General features: G+C 41.3%; 1 protein-coding gene across 1 annotated transcript; it reads left to right on the plus strand.

Moving 5' to 3' along the window:
- The first annotated feature begins 857 nt into the window (after positions 1-857).
- On the plus strand, positions 858-17,377 carry LOC135296781 (p53 apoptosis effector related to PMP-22-like). Its single transcript, XM_064413563.1, has 4 exons — positions 858-1,453; positions 1,546-1,857; positions 15,349-15,492; positions 15,745-17,377. Exons 1-4 carry the CDS (start codon positions 1,294-1,296, stop codon positions 15,957-15,959), a joined length of 831 nt encoding a protein of 276 aa, XP_064269633.1. The 5' UTR covers positions 858-1,293; the 3' UTR covers positions 15,960-17,377.
- The last annotated feature ends 1,177 nt before the right edge of the window (positions 17,378-18,554 follow it).

Genomic DNA, 18,554 nt, shown 5'->3' on the forward strand with positions numbered 1-18,554 from the left:
CCAACTCAAAACAGCAGCTGAGGTGTCTTCATAGTTGGCTGTAGCTTTCAGCAACATTCAAGTTCAATGGTCAAAATAGTAAAAATGTCTCCTGCTCTCACAGAGGCCTGTTGGATCCTCCTGATGGACCTCTCACAGCCACAGGGATATTGGACTGTCTGTGCCACAGGGTAGCTGCTGGCAGAAAGCTTCAGCTGGCCAGAATGAGAGATAAGGCAGCCACTGCTAATCTACCAGCAGGCAAATAAGGTATCTGATGAAAGAGAAGGCATGATGTCAAATTTACTTCTTCAAATCTAATTCTTTGTGGAATTACTATTTCTTCACTGTGTTGCAGCTCATTGCTGTAGATGTTCCAGTTTGGTTCAAGCTCAATACCTCTTCAGGCACAGCGTATCAGTGCAATGTAAATTATTAATTGCTTTTATTTAGGCCATTATTGATTTATGAGTGTTAATTCAGAAAAACGCTGTAGAGTTTGCAGTTCACAAACAGGTCACAGCTGTCAGATTGCACCATGAGAGCTGCAATACAACAATAAATTTCTTTGAGTAAACGAGGTCAGTACTTGGATGCAGCCCTACCTAACAAAATCCACCATGGGAGCAAAGGATACTTCACATCCTCTGGGCTTAACTGTGTTTCACACAAACCAGCTTTGATCAAGGGCTGCAGCTCCTTCCAGATGCAAATGTAATTGGGCCCTACTAAAATACTAGGTTGTAGCATGTGTTAGTTCAAGGAGAGAGTGCAGGGAACACAACAATATCGCTTCTGAGCCGACAGACAGGAAGCTCTGCCCCGCTCCGGGCTGGGTGTCCTCCCAGGGCAGAGAGAGGTGATGGCTCATCCCTGCCTTGCACACTGAGCAGCTGCAGACAGGCTCTGACAGGCCCCAGGCAGTGCTTGTACAGCCAGATCCACTCAGGGTGTGTTTGTGAGGCTCAGTCAAATCAGAACTCAGCTTTTGTTCTCCCATTAAGGCTATATCCAGATCATACCATATTTTTATTTTCTTCTGTACCTATGCTTCAGAAGGGGAAGGCCCAACAGTGACATTCTTTATTGCCTTAGCTTTATAACAGCTATGGGAATTTCTTTTGCTGTAAAATATAAGGTATGATTTCATTTTTAAATGGAGTCCTAGAAGGGCAGCTCACAGCCTCCAGGTGGCAAGTCTCAGAGGCATCATCCACCGTGTCATGCAAACTGTTCCTTCTCGTCTCTGCTTTCTCCTGCCATAGTGCAAATCCCTTAGAAGATGGAAAGGTGTAAGCACAGCTGCTGGTGGGGATGTCAGGAAGGAAAGTGTTAAATGCTGAGGGTAAACATCTCCTGATTTGTTACCTAGTCAGCAGGGCAGAGAAGATCTCACAGATAAACCCAGCCTCGAAGCTTCTCCCCAGCTCAACTGGTTATTGCTCAGCGGCAGCTCTTACTCATCTGAATCTAGGTGGAGCTCCTTCCCTCCCTCCCTCCCTCCTTCTCTGCTGTGTCTGTCCTGGCTGAAAAGCTTTTCCCCAACATCTGCACACGCGTTCGCAGGTGCCGGCACCGCCTTTCCAGGAGCTCCGCAGAGGCACCATCGCTTTGCGCGGCCCAGCCTGCGGCAGAGAGGCCTTGTCCTGCCAGCGCCTGCCCGAGCCATGGTGAAGTACGGCCTCGACTACACGCGCTGCCGATGGATCCTTCCCCTGCTCCTGGGCATCGGGGTCATCTTCGGCATCATCGCGCTGGCAGGCTGGGGCTGGCTGGAGTCGCAGACCTTGCCCTATGTGCTGCAAGCGTCGCTGTGGCAGATCTGCAGGAGGCCTGGCCAGGGCGGGGAATGGAGCTGCGAGTCCCTCATGGACTACGGTAAGTGCCTGCAGGGGTGGCAGGGAGCAGGATCTGGAGCAGAGGGTCACATCTCCCGGGTCACCTTCCCGCAGGTCTCCTAACTGCATCACCCAGTACCTGCATTTATATATGAAGCCACGGGCAATAGGGACTGTCGCTAAGTACACTGAGGCTTTTGACTAACTGGGTGAAGAAATAAAATGCCCTCACACCCCTGTGCAGAAAAGAATCTAGAGGATTACATAATACATAAAAACCCACGCATTGTATGGTACCAGTGCAAAGAATACGGGATTTTCTTCCTCTCTCAGAACCTGGTAACCTCTTCTCACTAATCACTGCTCCTCAAAACTTACCGGTGTTCAAACCGGTGATCAAACATCCAAACAGCAAGTTGTCTGGGTAAGCATGGCATTAGTGTGACAAGCAGGTCTGAGTGCCAGAAACAGGGAGGTAAAAATGTAAGATGGCAGCAAGATATTCCCAGGGAGTGTCAGGCTACAGAATGCTGCCCTGAAACTGCTCCAGTAGGTGGGTCGTGTGAAAGAGTCTCCTTGTGATTATGAAAGAAAGCTTTAAAAGATGAAAGGATTTCTTGTTTGTACTGAGTTTTGGTGAAGTATGCTATTAAACATATTGACCTCGGTGCAATCTTCAGATTGAAAAGACGTAAACCACAAATGTGGGAGAATAGCCCAAGAGAAGGATCACTCTGGATGTATTCTGTTTCTTTTTTATTTTTCCTTTTTATTTTTATTTCTGTATATTTGCTGTTGGCTGTGGTTTGCAACAAGTAATAGTGAATGAAGGACTGTTAGCTTGAAGTTCATGAGTTCTTAAAATTTATGCTCATTCAAATTACAAGGAAGAACCTTTTCTCTGAGGCTCAGAATGTCAGTTCTTCTTGTTAAAAGTAAGAGTAAGCGCACTTGCTGAAGCAATCTCAGGGATTATTTATTACAGTGCTTCAAAATTGTTCCTGAAGGTTTATTGTATGTCATGAAACTCTACCTTCTATGCACAAAATGGAGATGTAATGAGTTAATTGCAGCAGGCCTCTGTGAGTGTAGGGCTCCAGGCATGACCATCCAGCCCTGCTCTCAGGGCTCCAGCATCAGCTCTGTGGCTGGGCTTAAGTCAAGCCAGCAAATGGGCCTCTGCTACGTGGGACTTAAGAGAAGGAGAAAGAACATCATGCTTAGTAGAGGACTTCTCAGTCCTGAGTTTCCTCCTAAGTTTCCTGAAAAGTGAGCCCTCCTCTTGATCTCCAAGTTAGGCCCTGGAGAATGCTATGAATGACAGCTTTAACTGGACAGAAAATACAGAGATGTTTCACCTTGCTTCTCTTAATAAAACAAGAGAAATTTCTCCATACTTCTGGGACCTAGATAAGTGTCTGCCATTTCACTTCCTTCCTTATCCTGCCTCACTCTGATAGCTTTAAATTCTGCAGCTGCATGCACAGTTTCCCTGGAAACTGGACAGCATCTACAGACAAGCCAGGGAGGTCATCCTCTGTGCAGACTGCCCTGGAATGTCTGGAGTTACCATGAATGACATCCACAATAAGTCCAGCACTTTTTACACAAACATTGTGGACTTGGTACACACATGCAGGACATTGTCCAGCATGTACATTGGAGAGTCCACTGATGCTTCTGAAAGCATTAGAAACATTGTTCCTGAGCTGCATGACCGCATTATGCCCTCAATAGGCATGCATCTATCACTTGAGCTCTTCAAGGAGATTAAATACCCAGGAAGCCTAAGCAAATCCTCAAAATCCTCCTGAACAAAATTTCCTGGATATGTCTGGCACAATGGAGTCACCTAGGTAGTGGGAGAAAATGTGAAGGCTGTATGTAAATAAGGTATGCAAAGGCCAGGTAAGAGTGGGCTATACTGCCAGGCTGCTGCCTTTGCCAGATTTTGCCATTAAAATGCAGACCTTGCCCTTCATGGGGTGAGTTATCCCTGACTCAGAAGAGGACTGTAGACCTAACTGTTAAGGCTGCAAACACTGTCCTGATCTTTTCCAGATCTCTCCCTCAGACCCCTTCTCGACAGAGGTGGGATATCCTCAGATCCAGTCCTGTTCTCCACTTTTCCTTGTTCAGTGATGCAGGGTTGGGATTTTTCTTTTGTGACTCCCACATTTTCTCATGCAAGGCAGAGGTGGCTGATGCTGGTCTTGGATTCCACTCAAAAGACCAGGCCATGAGAGCATCTCATTTGTGAGCATGCAGGTCTTGTGTTGAGCCTGATTGTACCTTCCTTAGTGATGAAATAGAAGGTTTTAGTAATTCTGGGATTAAATTTATCTATTGTGCTCCAGAAAGGTCATGGAAAACAAGCATTCAGCATCATGTTCTGTGGGATGTTTAACTTTGTGCCAAGCTAAACACAGTGCTTGTGCTGGTTAAACAAAGTGTAATTACACGCCTTCCTGAGCACAGAGACAAAGATGTGATGTAAACGTAAAGGACAGAAATGTTCTACAGCATTCCTGAGATGAGATCTCTTTTCCTCCCTCTGTTCCACAGTTTCCATCTTGTTTCTTCTGACCTTTACTCTCAGCTTCCCTGCCTAATCTGCCACTGGCTGGGTAGGTTCTGAAATTTGTCCCTCCTGCAGGGGTGGTTTCACTGATAAATATTATATGTATGTGTACCCCAGCAGCTGCCAGCAAATATTGTCAACATGACTTGGACAGTGTAGTTATCTTAATCCACTACAGTCATCTTCATCCTATCATAATTAGATGTAATTGCAACATCCTTGCAAGTTGTTAATTATAATGTGCAAATTCAAATCAAATTCTGCACGTGCAATGTTTATAATTCCCCTTGAATCTTGGCTGTTTGGCTCAAGGTATGTTTATACAGTTGGAAGGCAAGAACCCAATGTCATTGAGGTTGATTATATTGGAAGGGAAGAAGGTTGAATATTTCATTGGCTGCATCAGTGGCATTCAGAGGTTTTGGGGTTTTTTTAATTTTTTTTTTTTTTTTTTTTTTTTTTTTTGGAAAGGCAGTGAAGTAACTGGTGCACTTACCTTTTGTGAAAGCATCTGTTAACTTTAACCCGTGGTCTTTTGCAAAGTTTACAAGCTCTGTGGAAAGTGAAAATATGAAGAGTTTATACACTCTGTTAGCTTCTCCAAGACTTCAGATCATCTGCTTTAAACATATGACACCCATGTAGACTTTATCAAAGACTGTTGCTTTTCAAGCATATTTAGTTCAAATAAATAGAACTTTCTAGGAAAAAAATATCCAGTGCATTAGGACACATTCAAAATTCAGGGAATTTAGGATGAGGGACTCAGAGATTCATTGCTCTTGCTCTTCATTGTTCTTGCACTTGAAAAAACAAAGGGCTCAATCTGATGACATGCTTGAACACATACAAGGAGAGATTAAGACTTTTTGGATAGATAATGAGCAATATGGAATGTACCTCTGTGGGAGATGACTGAGCTTACAAAGAAAATGCACAGGTTAAACCCCATCATGATGCTGGCACAGCACTCCTTTGTTTTTCTTGTTCTTTGGCTATATTACCTGTCTTGAACAAGGTGTGTCTTGCAGACCTGAGACATTTCTTCAGTATGTAATTTATTCCACTGCAGGCTTTGGAGATGTTTAAACATGTGTAGGTAAATACATAATAAATAATGAGGGGGAAAATAACTGATTTTATTAGTCTTAATATGATGCACAAAGGGTGAAAAACTTGTGACTACACTTGTCCCCTATCTTCCATCCAGTTTTGTAGTTCTTCCATTTGCAGATGCTGCCATCAAAAAACCTGAAATTTTAAAGTGTATGTTGTCAAGATCATCTTATTTGCATAGTGCAAACAGAGATCTTGGGGAAAAACAATCAGGAAAATACATTTCCATATGGCAAGTGGAATCCATATCTTCAGTTATTTTCACATCATAATATTATATTATAGGTTTTTCCTGGGATGTGTGGAGGGGTTTGTGGCTGTGGAGATTAGTGGAGGGATGAATGATTTTGCCATCTGGATGGGACTCCTTTGTGCAGCTTGTCTTCCAGGCAAATAATGGGCAACTATGTTCTAGGTATCCAGTTTTATTTTGGCCTATGAATATGAATGCAATACTACAAGATAAGAAGGCTAGTATAGTATGATTATAATGAACAAAAGCTACTTCAAATATGACAGCAGATAAGAATGGCTACAGGATACGTGAAAGAAGGAAATGTTGCAAAAAGTAATATCCTTTAGAGAAAAGAAATATTCTGCATCCCCATTGATGAGTGGATTTTTTCACCCCATTTTGCCTGTACCAGGCTTTTGTTTCCAGGGAATCTTTTGCTACAGCGAAGCGCATTTATTATCCTGGAGGAAGAACAAAATGGAAATCACTTACTAAAAATACCCAAGTAGTGATACAACAGCAAGGTAACATGGTGTGGTTTGGATCAGTTTCCAAAGTCTCTCTCTTGATACTGCACCTACCACTGGCCTTGCACTGCTGGCCACACAGCCCTCCCTCTGGAAAACGACCTTCTCCATCAGAGCAGTGGCTCGTTACACCCGGGGCACAGGACAGACCAGCCACCAGGTTTTGCCACTGCCACACTACCTACGTAAAACTGTTTTTCCTTCCCCCACATTCCCATCACATCTGACAGCCAGCACCTAATCCTAGCATGGGGAAACCCTTACTTGCCCCAAGATAAAGCAAGCCCCCGGAGTGGAGTGACATGGGGATATTTCCAGAGAGACAGGATGGGATACAGCAGATGGAGGACAAACAAAATGACCCAGTGTCTCTCTGGCATCTGGGGGTGTCTGTACATCAAAACAGAAATGAAGTAAACAAGTAACTGTGCTTTTGAAGTAGGGACCAGCTCAAGTCACTGGGCCTTCATTACAGATTTTTCCTGAAGTAAAGGTTCTGCACTTAACAGCTTTCAGAATTTGGTAACTTCCAAGTAGGTTTGCAAAAGTGTCTTTGCAGCTGGGAAAGAGGTTGGGGAGGTTTCAGAGCAGTTCAAGGAAGCCTGTGGGAGAGCCCAGGATGGAGTCCAGCTCTGCTCTGTACATGGCCTGGATTAAAGGGCAGACCTTGACTCCTTTGACACAGGGTGAACTGAAAACAAAAGGCTGCTGCTGTTCCTGCTGTATTGTATCATAAAATGGTTATATTTGTATAAAGTGATTGTCTGTAATTTTAATTACAGTATGTAGAGAAGCATATGATTTCCAAAAACATAATTCTCCTTAAAGTATAATGTTCCCTGGGTTTAACCAGTGAGAAATAAGACTACAAGATTACTTACTGAATAATGTAGAAGACTCAATAATTATTCAAACTTAAAATGAGAAAAAATACAGTCTCAAACATATAGCTAAAGAAAAAATCACAACAGCGTTTGTGCAAGGAATGATGCAAGAAGGAAAGAAAAAATTTGATTTTTCCCCAGCTCATAGGAGACACTCCATTGATTCTAAACAGTATAAACAATAAGGTGTAAGGGGTATAAGAGAAGGGCATCAAGGCCAGAGCATTTAATTACCATGGCAATTTTTATTTCTTACCTGCAATTGCTTGTGTGCTTTCCCTTGTAGTTTTAGAGACTGTACTTTAAAATTTCAGTAGCAGATTCATTTAATCAGATTCTTTTATAAATAATAGTAATGCTCTTGAGCAAATAATTCTCCAGAGAGCAATTGCACATGTAATCCCACTGTTTGTTATCCAGCCTTCCCTTAATAATTACAGTTAGATTATGTGGAAAAATAGCAGTCATGTGGAACATTCTCACCTGCCCATCAGGAGATATGAACTGCTGGTGCTGAGGATTTTAAGATCCTCAACACTTTGCATTTTCAGGCCCTGAAGTCCTGAAGAGAGAATTCCATTCACTTACAGAGGAGACATCTCTGCTGACAGCATTTGGAAACTCCTGGCCAAACTCTCAATCCTCTTCACCTCATTTGTTCCTCTAGTTTATTGAGGTAATCTAATACAGCATTTCCATAACAACATCTCCATTGTCTGAACAGTGATACGGGCTGCAAGATGTATTTAAAATTCTACTATAGGTTTAAACATATTACTTAAGTGTGAAGGTGTTAAACATCAAAAGAAACAAAACTCTCAGAACATTCTTTCACATTTCTGTATTGCTTTTTATTGGCAGCTTGTGCTGTTCTGACACAACTCAAACACACTGACTCAGTGAGCATTGTAACGCCACGTTTCTTCTTTGTCAAATACCATTATAGAATAACCCATTGGTCAAAAATTCCCAGGAACTCAAAGCAGCTTATGGAGAGCTGACACTAGTCTGTGTTCCAGAGGTATCTGGCTTCCTTCTACTAGTACTAAATTACACTTCACTTCAGTCCTGCTGAATTACTAATCTGAAACTGAGTACATCTAATGTCACCTACTGTGCTGATGTATGGATGCTGTGCCCAAATGAGGCCCAAAAAAAAAAAAGGAAGTCTCTGTGCAGTTCATTTAACAACCTCATCAGCAGTAAGCAGCACGGGACAAAGATTTTCAGGATGCATTGTAAAAGCTGTTTCATTAACAAGAAGTGTAAATAAATTCAATATATTTTTATGAGTACAAAGCACAACTTCTGCTTATATTCTGAGGGTTGTATTTTGCAAATAGTAAAATTTTGCTCCTATCAGAAAATCAGATCCAGGTTCACAGCTGCTGTCTGTTAGTGGGAAATACCCTAGTGCGAAAGGTGATTTTCATCAAGGTTTCAGAACAAAGTTTGCTCACAGCATGAAAACTGCAGATCAAGAGTGACAACAATTCTTGGTGCACATGGAAATAAGATGTAAATTCAGTGTTCATTAGTCCCAAATGACTCTGGGAATATAAAACTTAAAAAGAACTTATTTTTTAAAAGGTTCCACTCTACTTTGATTTGATTAAAAGTCCTAGTTCATTGTGTTATCGTGGAAATCAATGCTGTTTAATTCACATTACATATTTCAACCCACTCAGGGGTAATTAGGGAGCAGGTACATCTTGCTATTCTCATTAACTGAGCTTATGTAAATGAACTGATTAATCAATACCTTACCTATTTTATTTACCTGACCCTCCCAAACCCCATGTACACATCCAAGTATAAGTAATCCTGCTTTAATTTAAAATAAATTGGAAAAAATAGGAGGAAAAATGTTATAGCATTAAAGTATATGATGCTGAGCTTTAATCCTGAGATTTTCCCAGTGTGTGCAACTGCTTCTGAAGATAATGTGAGATGGGGGTACTCCCTGACTCTCTCATGAGCAAACCTTTGAGGCACTGTGTGTGCATTACATTTAATATCTAACTTACTCCCTTGGTGCTGCCTTTGATGATGGCTCTACACCTTTTGCCCCTTCTGCCTTCCCAGCACTAAGCAAGCATCAGGGAGCAGCCCTCATTAATGCAGGATTTGCAGAAGCCAGCTTCTAAGTCAAGCTTGTACATGCCTGAGCTTATGATGAGATGAATTTGAACCACTCCCTCCAGACGTAACTACTCCTCCCCTCAAATTCAAGTCAGAATAGCTTCTAAGTTTAATTGCTTGCCTCAGTAAGAAAGGAGGGTTGCAGATTACACAAAGGTTTTGCCTGTGTTTGTTTGTGGGTGAAGCCAGGGGTAAGGAATTAATAGGTTTTTCCTTTAAAGGAGCAAGCCACATTGAGCTATCATTTTAACATGCAGCTGTGGACAAAACACTGCCTTCTGCTAATGTATACTGTGTTTTATTGATAGAAGAACTACTTATAAAGGTTCTTTTCCTTAATGTTGTCATCTAAAATCATTATTGTGGGGTAATTGTCCTAATCCTTTCTCATTTATATGGGACTTGTTACTAATCATTGAGAAACTTTGGCCATGACATTATCCTAATGTGAACCTAAATAGGTCATGGTTGTCTTTTAAATAGTGGCAAGCTAAAAGCTGGTTCTGGCTCACACAAAAACTACTTTCATGAGATAATACTCTGCTATTAAATGAGAAATGTGTATTAACAGCCAATGAATTCTAAAAAGGTAATGCTATGGGGAAAAGAACAGAGTTACCAAAGAGGATACAATATAGAAATACTAAAAATTCTGTATTCCACTGCAAAAGATAAATTTCAACCAAAAAAAAATCAAAAGAAAAACCTCCAGTATTGACTACCGATATGCAAGGTACACAGAGAATGAAGTTATTTTTAGAATGATCCAGATGCAATGAAGGCAGAAACTCAAAAAATAGTACATATGTACTTTTTCATATCATATACCTTTGATATTATTTTCCTCATTTTATTCTGTTCATAAAATTATTCATGACTGTGATTTTTTTTCCTCTCATTTGTACAAACTTCCTTTGAAATAATTTTCAGTCAATGGCTTTTAGTCTGCACATGCAGTTTATTAAAAGAAGCTGCTTTTGGTAGTTTCTGATTTATCTTGCCTATATGCAAACCCATGTACACTGGTATTTCAATGCCAGCTCACGTGATCAGCAAACAATTGCAGAGATTATTGTGTGCATTTGTTTCCAGAAAGAGCACAGAAATTCCCCTTAGTTGGCATGTTACAGAGTCAGTATCTCCAGAAGACAGGATTTTGCACTGTGTTGTGCTGCACAGGTAACACAGGAAATCCAGAGTCCTGATGACAGTGGTGTGCATGCACACCAGCAGCTTGTAACCCTTTGGCTGGTAGAGATGTGGGTTATTGGGTTTGATGGACCACCATAAGAGTCATGCTAAGGGAACATGAGTTCTGCAAACACATGCACTTTCACATGGAAACCTTCTTGAGGAGAACAAACCAAAGGGGAATGGTAAAACTTGACCAAAGCAGTTCCTTTCAAAGTGAAGCATGTGCTCTGCGGTGCTTGCCACACCCTGACAAAGAACGCCAGGTTGAGAAACTCAAGTGAGTTCAGCTTTGTTTCCAAAATAATACTCTTTCCCTTTAATCAGAGAGATGTTAAACAGGTTGAGCTCTGCAAACTCAGCCTAGAAACATTTTCATTATGTATAACACAGAGATGAATTGCTACCACTGCAGATTTTAGTTCTCCTAAGAGTTGCTTTGCAAGACTGCAGCTAGAACTGCAGGGTTTATGTTCCTTTCCCTTGGTGGTATGAAGGATAACAGAGCAAAATGTCTCTTACATTTGATTTCACCCCTCCCTCGTTCTTGTGAATTAAAGCTACCCCTCCTCAAATCACTGCACAATTCACTGCAGTGTGAAAATGATCAGTCAGCAAGAACCTCTAGATAATTGTTGGTGTCTTTGAGCTGGCAATAAATATTTTTCTTTCCAATGCTAGTTGTGTATTTAGCTTCCAACCAAGAGGAAAATTTGAAGAAGTACATTCTTATTGATCATACAAGGAGCGGTACTTCTGAACTCTCTGGGGTTGCTTTCAGAAAATGTCACCCAAGGAGAGACTCAGCAGTTTATGTGGTGTGGGAGTACCAGATCAAGAAAAACATGAGAATGTTATTGTGAGTGTTTTCCCATGTTTTGCAACACATACACCAGGAACTTGGGCATTTGTATTTTTCATGGAGAAAGTAAAGGTTATATGCTATTTTCAAGATACAACAGCTCTATTTTTAAAGGCACCATTTGGAGCATGAAACATGACAGGCTGAGGAAATACTAGGTATGGTGGTTCAAAGTTTTGGCTCAACTTACTGCTGAGCAAGAAAGTTTGTTTCTTTTTGTGTGAAGCACCGACAGCGTTTACACTTTCATAAACTGTAAAATGTGTAAGGGAGTAAAATCAGGAAGGCAGGAAACTGGAGATATTCTTAGTCCTGGATGTCTAATTAAGTCCATCATCTTCCCTATGGCTGCAGCCATAGGATAACCAGCATGTGTTTATATGGTGCAATACAAGAGGTAGCTATGCTGCCTCCAAACTGAGTTAGCTTTAATAGCAGAGTAATAAATCTGTGATATTATTGAATTCTTTATGTAGCTCACAAGATATCATGAGCTCTGTCCTGGCATGGAGGGCTCTTTCTGGTCTCTACATTAGCTCAGGGGTCTTCTCACAAAGCAGGGAGTTGTAGAAGTCAGGCACTTGCATTTTCCAGTGGTTGCATTACTGTATTCACTTTGGACAGCCCAGACTCTCACAAATCACTGGTGAGCGACATAAAAAACTCTGCTATCAGAAGCACTGTCCTCACCCGCTTGAGGCAGGTGTGAGAACATGGGTTCCTCTTCCCTGTTTGGGATAGCAATGTCTTATATAAGACCAAATTGCTCAGAAAATTGCCAGTTAGAAGGAGTTTTGAAGAGTGGCTGGTGTGTAGCTGCCCACAAACCCTTTCATAGTGTTCACTGGTGCTCTTTCAGCTGGTGAAGGAACTGAGAGAGGGAGAAATGGGACTGGCACCAAAGCATTACAGGATGCTGCTGGTATTCAAAGACACTTTTGTATACATACATTTATTTTCTCACAAGCACATTTTAACTCTTAAACAGCCAAAAATCACCACCATTTTTGGGCCTGAGAAAATGGATCTCAAAATATTTTTACAAACTCAGTTTGATATCCTGTAACCTGTTGCTCCCTCTGTTTCAATTTTTGATTTGGTGACAGGTGGACTGGACCCTTTCAGCTTTTAATTGCCCTCACTTTACAGCCAAGAATACACTGAATTGGTGTTGCACCTGTGAGGATTCTTTGGCCTGGAGTTCACATTTTTAAGAAAAACCTTTGCAGATAGAAAAATTTATTTATATTTCTACTCAATGTTGAAGACAAAACCCCCTACAACATTGGAATATAAGAAAATATTTGGGACCAAATTAGCTACTTACTTGTCAGTGTTTTTTGACCAATTTAATACTTCTAAATTTGACATTTTAAAGGAATTTTAAGTCTTAGTTCTGTTTGTAAAGAACTAAGCTACTTGAGTGCTTCTGGCTGGCACAAGATAAAATAAGCATCTCAAATATAGAAACAGTTGCAATTATTGCTGCACAAAGCCTTTGTTGCCTTTTACTCTACAGTTTACACACTGTGGTATTAGAATACTGATAGCTGCTGCTTTTTGCAAAGGGCAGATGAACTCAGAATACTTTTCTTCAAAAAAACCCTGTAGAGACTCACTCTTCATACACTCTACTGCCTTGGAGCTGCATGCTGTTTTTCTTCCAACATTGAAGGTGGTTTTTTTTCTCTTTTGTAGAACTGAGAGACACAAAATTGGCTGTTAGGTGATTGAGCAATGCCTCCAAATGGTGTAAGCATCCTGCAACAGGCATGTCTCTTCTTGCCACATAGCCAGTGCCCAGCGGGCTGGGCGTGCGCCCAATCTGCTTCCATACAGTCACAGCATTTGGAACACTACTTCAGGAAAAACACCTGGGTGAGCCTGGCCGGGGAGGGAGCTGCTGGCATGGACAAGGTGCCACCCCACATGTCTGCAGCCACCAGGCACAGCTCCCTGAGCCCCCAGCCCTGGTGCTGCTCCCAGCCCAGGGCTTGGTGCTCTACCATCAGCCGCTCTTGGGAAGCAAGGCTGAGCTTTGGCAGCAGGGGAGGTGGAACCCCCAGGACTCCTGGTGTCTCAGAACTTGCTGGGCAGGCAGCTGTGCCCTGAGTCTGCTCCTTTGCCTGGGAGTTTTGTATCTAACCACAAGCACTTTTGCACCTAAGAAAAAACATCACCTCCAGATGTTCTTGTCATTCCATACTTTTGCCAGAAGTATCCAGAACTCTTGTATCAAAGAGCAGTGAGGTCACCATTGCTGAGAAACATCTCTTATGGCCAGGTGTCCCTTTTTTTGCTGTTTTAAAGGGGTAACAGAGGGAATAGGAACACCTTAAATGGGGTATGTTGAGCAGTGTAAGAAATTCCTCTCCTTGACTGTTTCTTCTGATGCTCTGCCTGAGGTGCTGTCCCCTCTCTTGTGCCTCCACACTGCACACTCTACCTCTGAGCCCCCTGTAAACTCCTAGAGAGAAGAGTTTGAGCTAAAACTCTGGGCTAGAAAATGAGATGTAAGAACACAATTGCTGTCCCTTTCAATCTACTCAGGCAGCTACCTGTTTACTGGGAAAACAACCCAGCTGAAAAGCCCTACAAGCAGACAGAAACTTTGTGGAATAAGAAAGAGAATGGAGATGAAATAAAACTGAAGATATAGTGTGATAGCTAGAACAGAGCAGGAATCATAAAGCAGGGAGAATGTGGGAAAGCAAACAGAAGGGAAACTGGTTTTGATTGAGGGGTAGAAAAGGATAGCTGGAAAATCCTGATCCATTTTTCTTGCCTAATAGCAGTGGTGGTGTGGGCCCTGGGGAAAGACAGATTGAACACCAAGTTGTCACTCACTGGGGACAAGTCAGTTGCTTTCATGCTTACCTGACTCTGGACAAGGGAAAGACAGGACACTTTGCATTTTATTGCTTCCATGCTTAAAGCAAACAAATTGATAGGTTACTTACTCAGTTTCAGAGGGAACTTTTACTGAACAGCATGCACTGCATTTAAGTTAAATTGTAATTATTGTCAGGGTTGTTTGGGCTGTGATAATTTTTTGGCACTGCAGTTGCATATATTTGGTTAGAAGCCAACACTTGACAAAGACATAGTGGCTTAGATGAGGGGATGAAGTCTGTAGATGCCTACCAGACTTTAACTGCTTACTCAATTTAATACACAATTTAAAATGTGTCAAAGTAGCTTTTTTAGATCCAGAAGAGACACTTTGATCTCTTGGAACAGTAGTTGTTACTTAAGTCTTTAAATATTAAATAAATATTATTTTTCCAGTTGTTATGCCAATGCAATATGCTTTGCTTTAACATGTTATAACATAAAAGTCTATAATTTGAAAATTAAAGAATTAATATCCGAAATAAGCTTTTTGAATTGAAGTGGTTCTAAATTTGGACCAAAATCAGAGACCAAATTTCCCTACAAAACAGATTCCAAATCCTTAGCTCCATTTAGGACACAGAGCTAAACTAAGGCTGAAAGACAGATATCACTGAATTTTGACATTTATGGGTTATTTCCATACCTTTAAGTTTGCCAGATTGGTAGTGCTTTTATAAACACTTTGTTTCAAAGGAAGATTTTATTAGTTCCAGGAATAGTTTATTTGTCCTTGTCTGTGCAAAAGGAAGCTGTTTTTATGGCATCTGCTGAGGTAATATTTGCTATTGAAAGACAGTGTCCAGTTTTACACATTTAAGGCCATTTCTCTCTTAATTCTTAATTGTTAAAACTAAACAGTAAGCTCTCACCCAAGCCCCCATTTCATTCTGCATGAGAAGACCAATCTGGAATTTTATGCCTTCTGCAGTTAGTGCATGATTTCTTGTGAAACTGAAATGTTCACCTACAAGAGGAGAGAAGCTCCCATGCTTTCTTTCTTGGGAGATGATCCTCTTTTCACAGGTTTTTAAATTAACCTTTAATTACTAACCAGAGAAAACCAACCTTTGTTTTTTTGTATCTTCCTTCTGATTTCAGCCTGGGGAAGAGCCGCTGCTGCCACATACCTGGTTGGCTTCCTACTTCTAGTCATCTGTTTTGCACTGGCCATCATAGCATTTGCCATTGACACTCTTCGGTTCAACTTCATTCGTGGGATCGGAGGCTTGCTTTTCGTGGCTGGTAAGGCAGCATGTGGAGTCAAGTTTAGCTAGTGCAGATATATCCATACTAGAACTGGTATTTTCCTCAGGCGATCCTATACCCAAGTCTCTGCTGTGTGCAATTGAGCTCTGTATGAAAAATCAAAGTCTCTCATGGCACTGGATCGATTTTCAGATCCTCCAAAACAAGGATGGGTTTAGCTACAGGGATTATGAAGGACGGCAGTGGTGCTGGGTGTTAAACATGTTTTTTTTTCTCCTGTTTCTTCAGCTGTGTTCTCCATCATGGGCCTGGTGATTTACCCAGTGAAGTTCTCATCTGAAATTGAGATGACAGGAGTCAATATGTTCAGCTGGGCCTATGGCTTTGGCTGGACCACTGCCATTATGGAAATATGCTTGGGATTCTTCTTCTGCTGCCTTCCTAACTATGAAGATCAGATCCTGGGTAATGTCAAGCCCACATATTTTTACTCTTCCCCATAAGCACCAGGAAAAATGTGTTCATATTCCAGAGATACCTGACAGACTAGCTATGTTTTTCAGAATATTGTCATCAGATGTTAGTAGAAAAGGCTGGAAACTTTTCTAATGTGTGTAGAAATATGCCACTGGCATCTGCAGTAAAGTTATCTACTCTATATTGGACTGTCATATCTGATGTGGGTTGGTCAGATAAAGCACAAATGTTAAAACCCCTTGGTTTTCCTCTTTCATTCCCATGAGTGGGGTTTATGTGGATTCCACTGCATTTTAAATACATTCATCACTGTAATGAAATTCAGAAAAACTTATTAAACTGGCAATAAAAAAACCCCAATGCATATCATCTTCCTGAAGGAAAGAAACTCAAAATAATCCCATTTTATATGTATCATCTTTAACCTGAGGATTTTTGCACAATTTTCAAAAAAGTCAAATACATTTGCCCACTGACTGCCAAAGTAATAAATTAGTCAGCCAGCACTTCATAGCTTTGCTTCTATTTTCATTCATTCACTTAAGCCATAAGGACAGAGTAAAGAAGGGATTAAAGCTCCCTACCAGAGACAGCATCTTGACTTTTCCTCATTCATGTGGAATGTATTTATTTCTAAATATTTACAAGAGTCAGCAAGGAACACCAGTAAAGCCTTAAGAATCCTGATGTGCCATTGCTGGTGCCAGTACAGAGTGGGCAGAGGCAGAAGGGATTTCAAGCCACCCCTGCAACCTGCAGACTTGGTTTGATAAAACTCCTGCGGTGGCTTTCTTCTTGGCTGTCTTGACATTTTTTTCTGCTGTATCAAAACATATGACTTTAAAATGCTCTGCTATACTGGCCCAGCTTTTTTATCCAGTGTAGAAAGGTCAGGTATGATTTCCCTGCACCTCAGGAGCTGAGCTGGAGCAGTGTGAGTGTAAGTATTATACAGTTGCTAAAAGGCTCCTTCTTTGTTCATGTGCTGTTCTTAAGTATTTTTAAATTGGAAAGTGTATACTGTCATATGTAACTGTAAAATGCATAAATACTCCTTACCAGCTCATACTAAAGCTCTCATAAAGAAAATCACATCATAAAACATCTTCCAGCATCCTGTACTCCACAGTGCCTCAAGCCTCAATATACCGCAAGCAATGAAGTATACTGAAGACTCTACTGGTTTCTGCCTTGTTAAACCTAAATTTATAACATTCAATTCATTCTCTTAAGTGAAAAAAAGGGATAATATGTGATGTGGAAAAGGAGTCTCATCTAAATCCTTAACTACTGAGGTTTATTAGCTTGTAACACATCTGCAATTTTGTAATTGTGTGTACTATAAAAGCCCTGCCAAGTGTTCTTTGTTTCAACAAATTAGAGATGGAAAATTTTTCAGGTAAAATTTCTTGGTACCTAAAACTAATAAAGACACAGGGCTTCACCTGGGTTGTTTGGAGTTTTTTGTTTGTTTGGTTGGTTTGTTGGTTGGTTGGTTGGTTGGTTGGGTTTTTTAAGCCATTAACTCCATTCACTTTTATGGAGTGTCTCCTAACCTTGATCAATAAGACTGAGAGATCAGTCTCTCAGTTGTAGGGGTCGCAGCCGCTGCACTCAGTCTTATTGATCAAGGAATGGGGAGAGTATATGCAGCAAGGAATAATTAGGCAAGAACATGTAAATACTTTTAAACAATATTTCCTAGCTGGAAGAAAATCAAAGTGAAAAGTTGAGAACACAATTAGTATAAAATGACTTGTAATTCATTGTGTAATATTATCCATTCAGGAGAAAAAAAACATAAATATTTTCTTATGCTTATTACACCTAATAAAATATGGTATCTATGTATTGTTTCAAAAATTAGTCTTAACTTTTGTTCTCTACTGAGAGTGGGGAATTGTGGAAGCCCCCAAAGCCTCCTCCTCTCAGGCACCACCTTGGAGTACCTGAGTATTCTGGCTGAAGTTTGACAGCCAGCATCACAACTCCAGCTTGTGTTATTCTTCAGTCCAATGCTGGCTGCCTCCCAAGGCCTTGCTCACAAGCACATGAGAACAGGGGACACTTATGGACCACCTGTCTGCTTGTGGACTTATGGAGTTGAGTGCCTGCACAGGTGATTCTGTGCCACCATGTGCCACAGACGGTAACGCACTCGTGTTCACACAATAGGAAACCAGCACGGTCCTGCTCAGTGCTTTTGCTCCACCAGATGTGGCAATCCCTTGAGGAAGCTAAAGAGAACTTAAGCAACCACCATTTGTGTTTACAGCTTCTTTTGCATTAGCTGGACACTGACAAAACGCCTGGAGGTGAGGAAAGGTGCACAAAACAAGGTTTAGGAGTGTGACTCCAACCTTGATGAGAGAGCAGAGCGTAATTAAAAAGAAAAGAAAATCACCGGTGATCATCCCCCTTCCTCTCTCCTCTCCCTTGCTGATCTCGGCAGTTTCATCATCTCCTCTCTTCCCTTTTCCTCCTCCTCCTCCCTAAAGGTGTGTGAGTAGTGACAGGGCTGGTGACTCTGAGGGACACAGCCCCAGTCTCCATTTCCCACTGCCACTTTGCATTCCTGGGAGAGGAGGAATGAAGCAATTTGCCAAACCCAGCACAGCATC

The sequence above is a fragment of the Passer domesticus genome, chromosome 3, assembly GCF_036417665.1.
Source record: "Passer domesticus isolate bPasDom1 chromosome 3, bPasDom1.hap1, whole genome shotgun sequence".
NCBI classification, from domain to species: Eukaryota; Metazoa; Chordata; class Aves; order Passeriformes; family Passeridae; genus Passer; species Passer domesticus.

What these genes read in the sequence shown, in the direction of transcription:
- LOC135296781 (XM_064413563.1), top strand. Translation starts at nt 1,294, where the DNA reads ATGTCAGGAAGGAAAGTGTTAAATGCTGAGGGTAAACATCTCCTGATT. An exon ending in CGAGTCCCTCATGGACTACG is followed by an intron (nt 1,858 to 15,348) that starts GTAAGTGCCTGC and finishes TTCTGATTTCAG; the next exon opens with CCTGGGGAAGAGCCGCTGCT. An exon ending in AGGCTTGCTTTTCGTGGCTG is followed by an intron (nt 15,493 to 15,744) that starts GTAAGGCAGCAT and finishes CTGTTTCTTCAG; the next exon opens with CTGTGTTCTCCATCATGGGC.